General features: G+C 40.8%; 1 protein-coding gene across 2 annotated transcripts; it reads right to left on the reverse strand.

Annotated features, from left to right (window-relative positions):
* Nucleotides 1-14,862: 14,862 nt before the first annotated feature.
* Nucleotides 14,863-17,182, reverse strand: LOC134212524 (tRNA-dihydrouridine(47) synthase [NAD(P)(+)]-like). 2 transcript variants are annotated; one of them, XM_062690481.1, is made up of 5 exons: nt 16,974-17,182; nt 15,443-16,912; nt 15,225-15,386; nt 15,074-15,156; nt 14,863-14,989 (listed from the first exon to the last, which is right to left on the reverse strand). In XM_062690481.1, exons 1-4 carry the CDS (start codon nt 17,153-17,155, stop codon nt 15,087-15,089), a joined length of 1,884 nt encoding a protein of 627 aa, XP_062546465.1. In that variant the 5' UTR covers nt 17,156-17,182; the 3' UTR covers nt 14,863-14,989; nt 15,074-15,086. The 2 variants fall into 2 exon arrangements, with proteins under 2 accessions (XP_062546465.1, XP_062546464.1); XM_062690480.1 differs by lacking the exon at nt 14,863-14,989 and having other exon boundaries at nt 15,006-15,156.
* Between the last annotated feature and the right edge of the window lie 403 nt (nt 17,183-17,585).

Raw genomic sequence — 17,585 nt, forward strand, 5'->3', positions numbered from 1 at the left:
TTAAGAATTGCTTCAGAGCTTCCTCCAGGATTTAACTTGCAAATTTCTTTACTAAAACTTTAGAAAACATCTCAAGAAATTGTTTCGGAAATTCCTTTATGATACGTTTTGACAGGGCAAGTGAATTGAACAACTCAGTTGAATTCAATTGACTTGCCAAAAGTTGAACATGTTCAACTTTCTTTTCGGTCAAGTGAATTGAATTAAGGTGTTTACACGCTCAGTTCGCTCTCGATTCAAGCGACTTGCTCAATTCACTAGCCTTGTCTAAACGTAGCATTAGAGATGCATTCGGCGATTCCTTTACGATGTTTTTTAATTCCTTTAGATGTTTGTTCGTACATGTCTTGTGAAAATCCCTCGGAAATAGCTTTATAAAATACTTTGCAGACTTTTTCAGATATTCTTTTGGAATTTTTTTAGGAATTTCTTTGGAAACTTGGTTAAGAGTTCTTTCGGAAATCTCTTTGAATTTTATTTCAGCTGTTTTTTTAAAGAAACTTAAGAAAACTTCTTAAGGAAATGTTCCGGAAATATGTTTGGGATTTTTTTTCAGGAAATCCTTCAGAACTTCTTACGAAAACTCCGTCAGGAAATGTGTTGATGCAAAAATATGAGATTACTGAGTCCATGACGTTAGGCATAATATCTTCTTTATGTCGTGGGCTGTTTTTGGGGCATTTTATGCTCGACATCCTTTATGCCTAACCACCTTTTACATTAGGCCGATACAAATACTTAAAATCTATTTTGTCTCCCCCCTTATTTTGCCAAAAAATAATATTTTGAGGGGGCAACAAAATAAAATTCGGATAATTTTGAGGATTTTCAAAACATTATTTAACAAATCCGAGAAGTTTTTTGATTTTTGACGTAGGACTACGTCTGTGTTTTCTATATTGGGGTACACTTTACGATTGCGAAAATCAGAAAAATATCTAAGACGTTTCTCGATGGATTTTCAATTTTTTTTTGACCATTCGATCAAGGATGAGTCAACGCTTCTCTGTATTTATTTGAAAATACTAATTTTTAACTATTTATTACCGATAATTGATAAAAAGTTTAGAAATAGGTCAACCAACCAATCACGAACATGCATCACTAGCACAGACATCAAAAATCAATCACTTACGGGTTTGGATCTAATCCTCAGTTTGAACAAGGTTTCACGCAGAGCAGACGCATCAAAGCGATCGCTGCGGAGCGGACACAGCATCTTACTTGATACTTGATGGGCTACAGCTCTTCGATGAACCTACGCCGAATGGAGTATCCTTCTCCACTGGACTCGATCCTGGGCCAATCGCTTCCAGTCGCCCTGAACATTGAGCGCCCTCAGGTCCTCTTCAACTGCAAAAAGCCATCGTGTACGCGGCCTTCCACGAAGCCTGCGGCCTCTTCCGGGTTCTCTACTAAATATTATCTTCGCTTGACGTTCTTCCGGCATACGAACAACGTGACCAGCCCACCGTAGTCTGCCGTGTTGTATAAGCTTAATAATATCCAGCCCTTTATACACCTGGTACAATTCGTGATTCATGCGACGCCGCCAGATGCCGTTCTCCTGTTTACCGCCGAGTATTGTCCGCAGCACCTTACGCTCAAACACTCCGAGAGCTCTCCGATCAGCCTCCTTTAACGTCCATGTCTCATGGCCGTATAAAGCCACCGAAAGAATCAGAGTAGTATACAGCGCGAGTTTTGTTTTCGTTTGCAGACTACGGGACTTAAGCTGGTTACGAAGTCCGTAATAAGCCCTATTTGCAGCTGCAATACGCCTTTTCACCTCGCGGGTAACATCATTATCGCACGTCACTAATGTTCCAAGATACACAAATTCTTCTACCACTTCAAATTTTTCACCATCCAGCACTATTTCGCTACCACCACCACTAATGAACCCACGTTGGTTGCCAGCGACCATGTACTTCGTTTTGCTGGTATTGATCGTGAGTCCAATCCTCGCTGTCTCCCTCTTAAAAAGCGCAAAAGCCTCTTCCACGGCACGGCGATCAATTCCGATAATATCGATATCGTCCGCAATTCCCAGGAGCATATGCGATTTTGTGATAATGGTACCGCTTCTTTGCACACCAGCTCTCCTAATCGCTCCCTCGAGCGCTATATTGAACAGTAGATTCGAGAGTGCATCACCCTGCTTTAATCCATCTAAGGTAACAAATGACGTCGATATTTCATCCGCAACCCTTACACTTGATTTCGATCCGTCAAACGTTATACGAATCAGCCGTATCAGTTTCGCCGGAAAACCATGTTCAAGCATAATTTGCCATAATTCATTCCGTCTCACTAAATCGTACGCCGCCTTGAAATCAATAAACAGATGATGTGTCTGCAAGTTGTACTCCCGGAATTTATCAAGGATTTGTCTCAGGGTAAACATTTGATCCGTCGTTGATCGGCCCTCACGAAAACCTGCTTGGTATTCGCCGACGAAGGACTCTTCAAGCGGTCTCAATCTGTTGAACAGAATACGGGACATAATTTTGTACGCCGAATTAAGGAGGGTTATTCCTCGGTAATTGGCGCACTCCAGTCTGTGCCCTTTCTTAAAAGAGGGCAAATGAGGCCGTCCAACCAGCTAGCAGGCATTTCCTCGTCTTCCCATATTTTCGACATAATATGGTGCAGAACTTCATAAAGGTGCTCACTGCCATGTTTGAGAAGTTCAGCCGGGAGCTGGTCCTTCCCGGAGCCTTATTGTTTTTCAGCTCTTTACCAGCTTTTTTAACCTCATCTAGTGTAGGTGACTCCACAGCTTGTCCATCGTCGCTAATATTTATTCTGTTCACCGATGCACCGTCACTTCTTCCATTCAACAAAGTCTCGAAGTGTTGCTTCCACCTGGCAGCCACTTCAGTTTTATCTGTCAGCAAATTCCCTTGTTGGTCGTTGCACATGACGGGAGATGGCGCTGTCTTTCTCCGCATGCCATTGACAGACTCATAAAACCTCCGCATATCGTTCTGCTCCATTTTTCCGGCGCCTCACTAATAATTATTTGTTCTTCGTACTCTTTTTTCTTCCTGCGGTGGGTTCGTTTTTCGGCTGCTCTTGCTTCCTTGTACCGATCTCTATTCGATCGGGTACCTGACACCAACATCCGGCTTCTGGCAACGTTCTTACCTGTCCTGGGTCGCCTCTGTGTAGTGCCTACCACTTCTCGTGCTGTTGTGCTCACCGCTCCATGGATCGACTCCCATAGATCGTTGATGTTGTCGCTAACGTTGATTGCACTTATCCGTTCGTCGAGCTTCTGGCGGTACTCAGCCGATACTCCTTCCGCCGACAATCGCTGGATATTGTAACGCATCGTTCGCTGTGATCTTTCGTTCGATACAGTTGACAACCGTGATCGAATTTTACTGACAACGAGGTAGTGATCAGACTCAATGTTCGGACCTCTGAATGTCCGCACATCGATAACATCCGAGAAATGGCGCCCATCCACCAGAACATGGTCTATCTGGTTGCAAGTTTCACCATTTGGGTGTCTCCAGGTGTGCTTTCGGATGTTCTTTCGTGCAAAGTAGGTGCTACTGATGGCCATCCCTCTGGCAGCAGCAAAATTTACTAGCCGTAGGCCGTTGTCATTGGTAGCGGAGTGAAGGCTCTCCCTACCGATTATGGGACGGAAAAAGTCCTCTCTACCGACCTGAGCGTTAGCGTCTCCGATAACAATTTTCACGTCATGCTTTGGGCACTCTCCATAGGCTTTATCAAGACATTCATAAAACGTGTCCTTCACGTCGTCGGATTTATCGTTTGTCGGTGCGTAAACGTTGATTAGGCTGTAATTGAAGAATTTGCCCCGTATCCTCAACACACAGATTCGTTCGCTATTGGGTTTCCACCGCATCACTCGCTTCATCTGCTTGCCCATCACTATGAAACCAACTCCATGCTCTGCTTTTTCACCGCCGCTGTGATAGATGTTATACTTGAATGCAGTATTGGTCGTGGGATCCACGGCTCGGAATTCACGTTCTCCGGATCTAGGCCATCGGACTTCTTGAATAGCAGCCACGTTCACTCCAACCTTCTGCAGTTCACGAGCCAGAAGGCTCACTCGTCCAGGTTCATTTAGGGTCCTGACATTCCAGGTACCGAGTTTCCAATCATAGTCCTTATTTCGTTGCCGGGTCGGTTGCCAAAAATAATTTTTCTTCTATCTCCATTTTTCGTGGTATTTGAGAGGCTTCAGTAAGCTACCTTACCGGGGTCGCGTTACCTACATCGCGATGATGGGGCTGCCACCTTAGGTATAGCTGACGCGATACAGCATTTCGTTAATCAGCCGCTGGGTACCAGGCAGACGCTGTTTGAGCCGCACCTCCTGGTGAACAGACGCTCGAGGCGTACCTTCTCACTCTAGCTGATGTCAGAAGGACAACAGTGCCCAGGCTGCACTACCAGCTAAGTACACAACCCTTAGCTGGCGGTCTTTTGTCATCGGACGACCCGTGGAAGCGTCAGATAGGGACTTGTGGGGACCAGAGCTCTGTTGGGCGCTCCTTCCTTGATGTCAACCCACCATTTTGCAGCCACAGCCAGGGATGCCAGATTTGAAGACATGTCTTCGATTTGAAGACATTTGAATCTCTGTGAAGACATTTATTTCGTGAAGACATTTTGAAGACTTTTCAAAATATTTGAAGACTTATCTACTTATTCGAAGATACTTGAAGACAATCAATAAGCCAGCGAGAGAAAATATAATTTTATTTATTGCTTGATCGGGGTTCAGCCAAAACGCACCAAGCGCCAACGAAAAATTACCGATTTTTCTGCTCAAACTTTCGTTTAGCAGATTTAATATATTGTAAACCGTATCGGATATCCCTCAACCCCATAACTGAAGATATCCCTCTGCGAATGTACGTTTAAATTGATATGAAACTATTTCCGTTGTCCTTTTACGAACAAAATATCACAAGTCAGTCGAAAAGCCGCTTGGTGCGGTTTGGCTGAACCCCGACCACTTATAATTCTGCGACTTCTATAAGTATTATACAATAAAAAAATTCAAAAGTTATAGTAGTCTTTGTCTCGGACATAGAATCTCAAACAAAAAAATACATTCCGAGGCTGATAAATGCAACGCATTTTAGACCTCATACGCACTTAACTTTGAGTTGAGCGCTGGTTAAAAAAAATCCCGATGCCGTGTATGTAAAAAGGTATTTCGATCATTACATCGGAACGCAATGACCGATCTAATTTACGGCAAAAATAGATTGAACTCTTCTATGACTTGATTTAATCTATTCAACCGTTGAGCTAGAACCTGAACTTTTTCTAAATTCCTTCTGAATTCATTTGATCTTTTCGGTATTTCCGCAGACAGACGTTTATGTTCATACATTTGAATTCGATTTTCTTGTGTAAATTTTCAAATATAAATACGTTGGAATTGCATAGCATGCTAGCGCCGCCTACACAACTTATTGCTACATGAAAACTGACGTTTTGCCTTATCGCCTTCTACCTCACCCGCGTTTGCCGAATAATGGAAGCAAAACAGAAACATTCAACGCAAAGATCTTCCCGCACGGCGCGCCGCGCACGGCTGCAAAAATGCATTTTTGTCTGCAATGCTTTATACAATCGAATTTTACTATGTAACTAAGCGAATCACTTTACTTCTATTTCATGCCTTGAGTAAATGATTGCAGAGCTACACGTATCTAAATTGTGAACTGTTACCATGTGTTCGGAACTTCCGCTTAGGTTGTTTTGGATCCTTTTATATGCGTGATGTTTTGTTTGCGATTATACTTCGAAAATCCAGTCTGGACCGAGAATCGTAGATTTTTTATTGCAAAACCAACAAATAGTGCATGTAGGACATGAAAAAGAATCTAAAAATCAAAAATGAAATAACCCCTCCTGAGTAGCGAATACTGCGCGAATACTATCTCTGGCGTGCTGATCGTACCATTTTTCAACAGTGATGTACAAAAATCAACAGCGCGCGTGGTCGTGTTTCATGCATTTATAAAAAGAGTCCCATCGAGCAGATCCTAGAAACTAAAAGTTTTTAACGGAATCGAAAAGCAAAACAGAAAAGCAAATAACGAATTCTGCTTTGACATGTGGCGCCATCTCTTCGCTTATTGCTACTTGGCAATCAGGCGGCCATGTTTTTTACACAAGTTAATGAGTCGAACTTGAACGTCTGTCTGCGGTATTTCCATGTGACTTTCTTCTAAATATCCGACGGAAAACTTTTTGAAATTTCCGTGAATTTTTGAAAGAATTTTCTGTGAAAATTTCAAAGAATTGTTCGTGTAAAATAAGGAGAATTTCCGATAAAAATGATGAGGAATTTCTTGTCTTTATTCAAGAGAATTGAAATTGGAAATTCAGTACAAAATTTATATTTCATAATTTCCGTAAAAAAGTTATAATGGAAATCCTGCAAAATTTAAACGGAAAATTCAAAATTTAAACGGAAAATTCATGGATATTTCTCATAATTTTCAAGGTAAATTTCTGCAGGAAAATCTCCCTAAAAGAAATTCAAAGGAAACTTGCTACACACTTTCGTTAAATTCTTCCTTGAATTCCTTTGATTATTCTTCTAGAAAAATCTTTGGACATTCTTCCAATGTTTTCTCTGCGAATTCCTCTATGAATTTCTTCAAAAATCGTCCTGGCATTCTTTCTGTAATCCCTCCAGGAAATTTTCCGGAATTTCGGGGAGTTTTCCGAAAAATCATCCAGGAATTCATTTGGAAAATCCTCCAGAACTCCTTATTCGGTAGTTCCTTCACGAATTCTTCCAGTAATTCTTCCAGGAATTTTTAAGGAAGTTTTCCCCGGGATTGCAGCGGAAGCTCCACCAGGGATTCCTCCGTAAGTTCCCTCTCTGGAAGATCCTTTAACAAAGTTCCCGATTGACTCTTCAAGAATGCCTCCGGAAGTATACTATGAAATTCATCTGGTATTTCCTCCAGGATTTCTTTCGGAAATTTCTTCAGCAATACCTCAAAAAGCTCCTCCAAGAATTCATCCAGAACTACTTGCAAAAATTTCTCCAGAAGTTTCTTCAGGAATGCCACCGGAAATTGCTTCAGTAATTCCTCTAGAATATCCCTCAGAAATTCATCAGGAAAATCCTTCAGGTATTTCTCCAGAAAAAAAAACCTCCGGAATTCATCCTAAATTTTCTACAGGAATTCCTTCTTAAGGTTCTCCAAGGATTCCTCCGAAAGTTTCTGCTGAACTTTTTCCGAAAGTTTCTTCAGTAAATCCTCTGGATGTTCCAACAGGAATTCCTCGGAAAATTTCTTTAGGAGACTTCCAAAAGTAATTAGAAGCTCCATCCAGAAAAAAATTAGTATAAGTTATAAGCAGCTCCATCAGAAATTCGTTCGGAAGTTGATTTAGAAATTTTACCGGAAGTTCCTTTAGAAAATTCTCTGAATGTTTCTTCAATTATTTCACAGTAAATTTTGAATCCCAATAAGGTATATTCTTTAAAAAGAAATTTGGAAGAATTTCACGTAAAAATTCAGTTAAAAAATCCGACTCAGTACAAAATCCAGGGTAAACTCGTTATAAAAAAATTAAAGAGTTTTGAAGAATATTTTCTTGAATTCTAACAATTTGTATGTGAAAAAATTAACATTATTCCACATCAGTAAAACAAGCATATTATTGAATTTACAAACCTATTGGATTTCGAAATTTCTCACCGATAATCATAATTTTAATATTGAAGACATTTGAAGACATTTTTAAACGACTGTGAAGACATATTAAAATATCATCTGGCATCCCTGACAGCATCACGGAGGCGCTAATAACATTTTCAAAGGAAATCCATCGCATTGGTGGTGGTGTTCGATGTGTTGCTGCAGATCATTCAACCTCAACGAACCAGCATTTCATATGAAGACTGGGTTGACCATAAAAATTGCACTGTGGCGATCCCGCACCGCCAGTGCCGATGCTGAAAATTTATTACAAATTGTGGTGTCAGCTAGTTGGAAAGGAGCATTGGGAAAAGAAAAATTGGTTCTTCTCAGGACCAACATTTTATGAAAAGAAAGAATTAATTGCGAAAAAGGACTGTTTCGGTGGCATCGGGTTTGGCGTGGTAGCTTGGTTGCTTTTAGTGATTCCATCCATTAAAATTTACTACATCATCTCCCTCCGAAGCGCTATCAAATTCGCTATTTACGATTGAGTTTTGCACTTTGACGAAAGTTTATTTCGGATAGTCGGATCAATCTTCTTTTGTATAAAATGGTGGCTTTTGTATAAAATCATTGAAGACGCCACCTCAGTGGAAACTTTCTACAGCAACCACCCATCAGTGAACGTCGCTCGGAGAGACGGATGCCAAGAGATAATGTTTTGTAATATGAAGAAACTAAGGAGCATGGGTAGGTAGGGGATAGTTTTATGACGGATATTTATGCGGAGAGTTATTGAATATGATTATGTGTTTTACCTTTGATTCCGATGGTTTATAAGACGGAGATTTATTGAACCAACCTGTTTCCTCCATATAGCGTGTAAGCCAACATATAGATAAAAATAAAAGAAAGAAAGAAAATATTAAATTAACCATAAATTTTAAGAGTAGGTCGGGTTATGTACCATCAAAAATTAAATTTCATGTTCTTTTTATCAACTATAATCTATTTTCTTTTTCATTAATTAGATTCAACATTTCAGAGGTTAGTCATTATCGAATCCTTGGAAAGTTCCTGGTTCCTCGTCGCTGAAGCCTTCGAACTCCGAATCTCGAATATCGTCATCACTGTCGGTTTGTAGGAAGTCGTCATCATCGTCATAGTCTGATTCAACCATTTCCTGGTATAGTTGTTTGGTGACTTGCTTGAATTTCGCTCTGTCGTTGGCGATATCCTTCCAATATTCCAGAGAATATCCGCTTCTTTCCACGTCTTGTCTAGCGCTTGTTTTCCAGGTAAAGCACGGTCTACCAACTTTCTTTTTCCTTGGAATTATCGGAACATCCGTTATTTGCTGGATCATCTATATCGCTCAGTGACTTGAGGGCAGTAAGCATGGTATTTTCCATCCGTCGTAGTGAATTCCGATTTCGCTTCAGAAGTGTAGCAGCCTCCATGCTATACGTAACTACGGGTGTTATTAATGAATGGTACAGCTTTTTTGTAGTACTCCATTTTAGTGTATGCTCCCTTAGGAAATTGCTTAGACAATAAAATGCTTTATATGCCTTCTTGATGCGGTCGGACGTGGTTTCTTTTCTCGAAAGACTGCTCGTGATGTACGCACCCAAGTGACGGATTTTCGTAGTTACCGTCAGCGAATACTTTCCAAATTGCTGCAAACGATCCTTGCTCCGGTTGTCCACCACCTGTGGAATCCGATACAACACTTTTGATTTTGCTTGGTTGATTTCCAATCCAATTGAGAAAAGGAGAGGTTCTAGTAACGCGATGATTTTTTCAACATCTTCTTCCGTTTCGCAGAGGAAAAGCAGATCATCAGCATAAGCAAGGATAAATGGTAAGACGATTGTGCTGATTTCATTGATGTTTAGTTCTGGTAAAAATTCCTTCAATGTTGATAATACATGATGCAGCATCAAGATAAACAGTATCGGACTGATCGGGCATCCTTGTTTGATACCTCGATTCTTATGAATATCTGGAGTACGGTTGCCGAACCACTGTATTGATGTTTTCTCATTCACGCAGGCTTTCAGTATACGGTTGATTAATGCGTGTGGTATATTCATTGACTTCAAGATTAGTGGCAACTTAGAAGTGTCAATTTTATCGAATGCTTGACGTAAGTCCAATGAAACTAGAATTGTTGGTTTACCTTTTCTCCATCTCTCATCTAGGATTCTACGTAGCACAAAGATTTGGTCGCATGCACTGCGTTTCTGTTGGAAGGCCATTTGGTATTGCGGTAATGCAGGGAGTTGCTTTTCAAGTCTATCCAGTAATACTTTTGCATACACTTTATACACGACTGAGCATAATGTGATGCATCGATAATCATTGACGGATTGTGCATTATGGATCTTCGGAATAGGAATTTGTAATGTGTTCATCCATTCCGAAGGGACGTTATTTGTTCTGAAAATAGTTACAATAAGATCCACCAGAATATCCATCATATTTTCAGATCCGTTTTTAAGCAGCTCGCTGACTATCCCATCCAGTCCGGGTGCGGAATTATTTTTCATGTTCGCAAGGATCGTCGCTATTTCCATTCTAGTCGGTTCAGGTCCGACAGAGCGGTTGTCTGACTCTTGTACCAGTTCCGCATCCTTTCCCCATGATTGTTCTCTTATCTTCATTTACCATTCTCTAATGTGTATAAACTTTCGTTGTCCTTGGTTCGATTTTCTCCTATGCCCTTTGATAAATCGGAATGTTTTGATCATCTTGTCCAATCCATTGTCGTTCGATGTCTCTTCGATAAATTTTTGCACTTTTTCCTCGAAGTGTTGTTCGAATGCGATCCTCTTTTCTCTTCTGGCTCTGGAGCATTCCTTTTTCAAGTCTGCGTTGGACCTATCCCTAAGAAGTTTTTGATGCCATTCTACATAGTTCCTCGATGCATGTTCTCTTCTAAGTGTCATTGGTGAAGTTGGTTTCGGTAACGTTGAATTCGCAGCTTTCATTATGGCATTCGACAGAACGTTCCATTTAACATTCGTGTCCACTGAATTTATAGGGTTACAGTGAACTATGTTATCGTGCAATGCTCGTTGATATTTTTCCCGTGTTTCTTCGTTATTTCTTAGTCCTTCCAAATCAAGTTTCAGACGCTTTGTGGAGTTTAAGCTGACATTATGATTTATATTAGCCGACCTGTCGTTGGTTGGATTGCTGACTTTTAATATTCCAATTATCATTTTATGGTCACTTAGTCTATCCGGATGGATAATTGCCTTTACCTCTGGATGCTTGAAACTTTTCATGACGCTCATGAGAATGTGATCTATTTGTGATTCACTTCTAGATTGCTTTGAGAATAGGTCGTATGTGCAAAAGAGAGTCTCTCTTTGGATCTATTCTCTTTCGATTATTACGAAACTATACAAAAGTTTACTTCGAATTTCTTGGCAGATATCCAAAGACGATAGCTTTGTCTATCATGCTGAAGTGGAAATGTAGCAAAACATGCAAAACTAGCCGAAATTTTAGCGAAAGAGAGCGCGATCAAAGAGAATCTCTTTTTTGCACATACGACCTATTCTCAAAGCAATCTAGACTTCTCCTGTTAAACCAGGTGGCACGCACTGATGGTGACTTTGAGAATGTGAGGTAGTTCTTCAGTCTTAGGCAATGTATTAGATTTTTTAGCTCAAGACCGTTGGTATTGCAATGTTGGTGCAATAGGTTTGGTCCAATGCGTTTCTTATCGTCATCGGTCAAACTTTGAATCCCAATATGAGCGTTGAAGTCTCCAAGAATGGTTATTTTATTTTGCATGTCCGGAGGTAGGTTCAGTGTGTACTGGATCAGGGCAGCGAATTCTCCATTATTTTCGTTGGTTATTGGTCTTACGTATGTTGCGATAAATAGTATGGAGTGTCCCAATACCTGACACAAATAAGATGATGAGTTAGAAGATATTTTCCGAAACATATTAGGCACGTGTATTTCTTTATGAACAATGATGGCCGTTCCTCCCCTTCCTGTTGTCTTGTTGTATCGTCATTGTTTACGTTGTACCAAATATAGTTATTAGTTCTCATGATACAGCTCGGCATCCGTGTTTCCTGAATCGCTGCAACTTGAATACGTTGTTTCATCAAAGCCTCATCTACTTCACACCTCTTTTCGTTTGCTGTGCAGCCCCTAACGTTCCAGCTGGCAAATCTGAATTCTTCCTTATCAATGATTACGTTACTATTACCCGTAACTTCAGTAGTATTGCTGCGAATACTGATTTGCGAGGCGTCCACCGTAGGATTCATCTGCCATGCCTCGACAGAACTTATAGGGGCGTTGAATGCGCGATTTGCCACGTTCGACGCCTCAGGTAGGTTGTTCATATTAATCCTTTGTATTACGCTGTCGTAGTGGTTACGTTGGTTACTGTTCCTGGTGTGTGCCGAAAGCCTATAGGCGATTTTTATGACTCCATTAATGGTAGCATCTTGATTGAACTGCAGTATATTTCCGCCTTCACAGTAAACATCGACTCGTTTCATGAACACCTCGGATGCCGCTACAATTGTTTCCGCACCTCCCCATTCGGATGTTGTTTCAAGGCTATGTAAAAAGCTTTGAATTTTTCCTCTTCTGTACGTCCTTTCATGGATGCGCCCGGCTCATTGATAGTTGTCATTAATATGTCATTAAATGATCGAAGGTTGCACCTTATATGCCGAACTATTTGGCGTCGTGTTTCCCAAACTTTTCGGTAGTGTTCATCACTCCGAACGTCCGTATGATACAATTGGTTGACGATGGCAGAGAACAAGCAGTGTCCATCTCCTGCTACAATTTTCACCAGCACCGCGCCACCATCATATCGCATTATTTCCATTTTGTCTTAATTCCGTGAATATTGGCACTATTGAAACACTAGAAATCACTTTTCAAATATGTATGTTCTTCAACTTGCATTGGAATAGTGTCCGTACTGATATTCGCCTCGTTTTGAATACGATGTGTATGCTAAAAGTTATGTCGATACGTAGAATAGGTTAGGGATATATTTTAAATAGCAGATATATTGTTCATTACACTATCAATAATCTTAATGCTAGGTAATATGAACTAGGTTTATAATATTAGTACGATACAAAAGCAGTTAACAAAATAGTATAAAATATTGTTAGTAATTGGTTATGTCTGATATTACAAATTCAAATATAAACACAACATATACCCTATAAGTTCTATATGTGTCTTGTCAAACCCCAAACACATCTATAGTTACAATAGCTACAGTAGAATCTATGTATACAGTTACAGCTACAAACATAATTGACTACAACTGGATATTAGTTAACTACTATAAGTGAATAACTAATAGAATCGGACTGTAGAAGCGGATAAGCGTTCGCTTCAGGGTCTTGTTAGTAATATAATTGTTAGTTAGACCCCTACTGAGCCCTGCCGGCACCCCCAACTCTACTGATAGGCAGATGTTGTTAGATCATGCGACACCACGACTACTAGTAGCTTGGAGGCACGGTAATTCAAGCGTCAATTACCAAAACATGTTTTAAGACAAATGTGATAAATGTTTCACTACAGTATATAATTTCACTCAACGCGTAATATAGAACAATATTTTCTAGAAAATATTGATTAGTGTGCTAAACGTGATTTATGATGGCTTCAAATTTAAATAAGTTTTAGCTTGAAAACACCTAATCATTAACAGGGAATTGCGATTTGATTGTACTTTTATTTCAACACTTGATTTACCTACGTCAATCCCCTTATCCATGGACAGGGGCATCTTAGATAACCAACATCTTATAACCAAATTCTGAATCTTGCGAAAAAAATTCATAGGATTTTAGGAATCTATCATTCTCGGAACGGTTCGTTGTCTGCGGAATCCCGATCAAAATGGCTCGCGCGCGTCGAAAAGCAGCTTTCTTATATCTAATGTAGTATTTCCATTAGCCCCGCCCCTTCGTGAATCGTTATGAGTGCAGATTATATTTACACCTATATCATTCACAAAGGGGCGGAGCTCACGGGCTTAATTTATTGAATACAAGAAAGCTGCTTTCCAGCGCGCGCGAGCCATTTTGATCGGGATTTCGCTGAGAGCGGTTGAACAAGATTTCACGCAGAGCGGACGCAGTGGAGCGAACACAGCAGCACGAAGGCGCTCTGGCAGCATTTTTAAAGGAAAATCATCGAATTCTTGGTGGAAGTCTGCGTTGGTGGTCGTCATTCGACTTCAACAACAAATCAAAATCTTGTGAGGAAATTCCATTTGACTGCTACTGACGCCATCCATTTGAACAAACTCATTGCATCATCTCCCTCTGACGCGCGCTTGTGGTTATGCTACCAAAGGGCAACTTTCTGTCGCCGCCAAACGATGGTAAACCGAAAAAAAAAACGATCATTTCTAAGGACTAACGAAACAAAACCAAAGAATCTTGCCAGAAAATTTCACTATCCGTCGACGACGGCCAAATCGATGAAGACGCCACCTTAGTGAAAAATGTCGTTTAGCTGCCTTAGTTTTTCAAATGGCGCATTATTTAAAACAATAAATCTTTCCAAAATCGTCATTGTCGTTTAAACAGACGAACAGTCTGTTTGTCTGGGTAAACAATTTTCCCAACGGTCAAAACTTCTTCTTGGATAAATAGTTTAAGTCCTGAAAAACACTGTTTGTAATTTATTCTTGAAGTCCCGCTCGCTTTGCCACCAGCGCTATAGAAACCGATGCATGTACGCTTCCATCGCGGGCGGAAGTCGAACGTTGCAAATTAATATAATTGTGTTTGGTTTCGCGCCACCTCCGATTCTGTTTATTTTTCTTATATTCCGGACATTTTTGAGCATAATGTCTTTTAGGATTCTGATGATATCCACTGAAAAATAGGCGAGTGGCTTCAGTGACGATGGGGCCGATGAGTCGTGGCTGGTTCATTCAACTGGGAGCTACTTTCAGTTTCTTGATTCGGATGACCTCCGAGCAGTTTGCACAATGCTAATAAATTTACACAAATTATGATGAAAAATACCATTCATTTCGTATAGCAACGTAGTCCAACGTCACCTTTGCGTACAACCCGATTGGGCTGCATCTTTTGAGTTTTTTCATTTGAAAATATTTTTTTTATTATCCCCCCCCCCCCTTGAGCTTTCGGTGACCAATAGGACAAAAAGTGAATTAAATATTTATAACGGCCTTATTGTTAACCATATAACAATACGAATATAATGCTCACTTAAGTCATAATCGACGTTGGCTTGGTCCACGTCAAAAGCTTGTAGGTATTTTTCGGCATTCAGTAAATCTTCGCCAACCAAAAATTCAGTCAAATATAAACGTGAATTCAATCATTTATACAACTATAAAATCTTCAAACTTTACAACATACCTGCATGGAGTCATCAGTATGAATTCGCCTTATGTTTTGGTACAAACTTGAAATCCTCTGGAACCGGACCAAGCAGCATTTCACTGAAAAGAATAAAAACATATTTGAATACCATACATTAGAGGAAAATGGCTCAGTCCTCGGTGTTTACCTCAGCTTCACCCAATCGGAACAGTTTGGGGAAGCCATCAACGTTTCCAGATCGTCCCGTCCACGGAACGTTTCAGGTCGTTGGTTTATCTTTTGTGGTGGCCTCTCCAGCAGCCCGGAAGGAACATAACGATACAGAAACGATTGCCATTCAAGCAAAAATCTGAAATACATAAGCATTTAAGAAATATGGACAAATGGTAGAGCCGGAATTTCAACCTCCTGGTATTTTCGACGCCTTTGGTATCGCTACCCCAGTGTTCCAAACCATAGTTAACATAGCGTTTCAACATATCCATGCGTTCATTGCTGGAAGGATCCAGATTTTTATGCTCCTTGATTTCTTGGAACACCCACGGCTTAATTAATGCTCCCCTTCCAATCATCACACCAGCCAATTCCGGGGCGCGTTCTTTAGCTTCCAGATAGTCTTGATAGCAGAAAATATCCCCATTTCCGTAAATCGGGATGCTCTTTGCCTGTTGGGCACACTGACGGATGTAATCCCAATCCGCTTTCTTGGTATATCGTTGCTCTTTGGTTCTCCCGTGAATGGTCACCAGACTGGCACCCCATTCTTCAAACTGTGGAATCAACTCATGCGCAACGTATTTGTTGGCATAGATACCCATTCGTGTCTTCACCGTGAACTCTTTATCGTAGTCGAGCAATATTCTGGAACAACTCTGCACCATTACTTCAAGAATGTTACGCCTCCGTAGGAGAGCACTTCCTCCCCCCTGATTGAAGATCAAATCAATTGGACAACCAAGGTTCAAATCAACAAAATCCACCTCCGCATTCTCGGCTATCACCTGCGTCGCATACGATACTAGTTTCTGATTGTGGCCACAAATTTGCACCCCAAACAAATCTTCCGATGGATGCCGCTTCGTCAGAGCCCATTCCTGCATCATACCGTTAATTAGTGGCACTGAGCAGGCCATTTCCCCGCAAGTAATGTCCACACCATACTCCTTACATATTCTTCTGAAAGGAAGATTGCCTACCGTCGTCAATGGGCTAAGGTAAAGTTTGTCTCTAAAATTAATCTTCCGGCGCTCTACACTGCGCAACTTGATAACATCCTCATCAGTGCAGGAACCAATTGGCTTAGCTTTTGGAGTATCGCCATTCAATACATCCACCTCATCTTTAGCTCCCTTCTGAAGTTGCTCAAACTTAGCAATAATTTTATTAGCTTTGCTATAGTTGTACGTCCTCTTTCTCAGTTGGTTTTGCAGATCGAATCCGAGGCACATACTGACCAAGTTGTGGTCCCCTCTTTTAACTCCTTCGTCGATTTTGTTGTTCAACTCTTCATCCAGATGAGCACCGCCATATCTGCAGGTTATTCCAAAATTGCAATAACCCTTCAATGAATAAATATAACAACTGTCGCCAATGTCCTTCGGTTTTAATTGAAGGAATCGTTCTACGTCATGGGAGAACCGGCACCGTGGGTTGGCACATTTCTCACTGGCATGCTTTCCATCCAGCAGGGTTTTGCACAGCCGAGCATCATCCGCTTCCTTGAACGGTAGATCGCGTTTTTTATTTTGTCCCCGATTCTTTTTCTTCTTGTCAAAACGTCCCTTTTTGGCTGGAGGTTCTTCCTTACTATCTGCCGGTGATGGATCCTGTCCAGGATCTTCTGCCTTTTCCTCTGGAAGACGTGGTACCAAAAATCTAAACAGATGCGTTGTAAGCATGATAGCTTTCAATTCTTCATGTTAATTAATATACTTACTCTGGTTTGATGTAGCATACAGTATCGTCCATAACTGCTACTGACAAACGAAGTAAAATGAATACAGCCGAATTTGAATAAATTCTTTTTTGCTGGGAGCTGGCGCCTTTTTGATCTTTCGTAAGTTGAATGTTGAGCCCTCGAGCCAGGTCAGTGTCGTATCCAAAATTTGAATGCGGCATACGACAAGGTGCAAAAAGCGCAAAAAGGACAAAAAAGGTAAACAATCCGCAAGCACGTGCTCCTGCATTGTCTGACATTCTCATAATTCACTCCGTGTTTCAATACACGGAGAGAATAACAGTTAGTCACAATTTCGGGGCAGTTTGGCATAATGTCGTTTGGCATAAAGCCGAGAAAATGGTAAATGGAAAATGATCACCTGCATAAACCAGTACAGTATCCCCCAGCTTATCCGGACCTCGCTAGTCCGACGACTCGTTAGTCCGGATCTTACTAATTCGGAATTTTCCGGATTAAAAAGTATCAACACCCATTTAAACACATTATGCTGTCAGTTTTCAAATTTGTGCTGTGATTTTGTTTTGGTTCGTTTGTATGGATTTGACAGTCGGATTAACGAGAGAAACCCCGATAGTCCGGCCATACATT

This window comes from Armigeres subalbatus, chromosome 2 (assembly GCF_024139115.2).
Source record: "Armigeres subalbatus isolate Guangzhou_Male chromosome 2, GZ_Asu_2, whole genome shotgun sequence".
Classification (NCBI taxonomy): domain Eukaryota; kingdom Metazoa; phylum Arthropoda; class Insecta; order Diptera; family Culicidae; genus Armigeres; species Armigeres subalbatus.

Coding starts and splice junctions, on each gene's coding strand:
- LOC134212524 (XM_062690481.1), bottom strand. CDS start 17,155: ATGCCGCATTCAAATTTTGGATACGACACTGACCTGGCTCGAGGGCTC. Junction 16,913..16,973: donor GTATGCTACATCAAACCAGA/GTAAGTATATTA, acceptor GCATCTGTTTAG/ATTTTTGGTACCACGTCTTC. Junction 15,157..15,224: donor TCCGATTGGGTGAAGCTGAG/GTAAACACCGAG, acceptor TATTCTTTTCAG/TGAAATGCTGCTTGGTCCGG.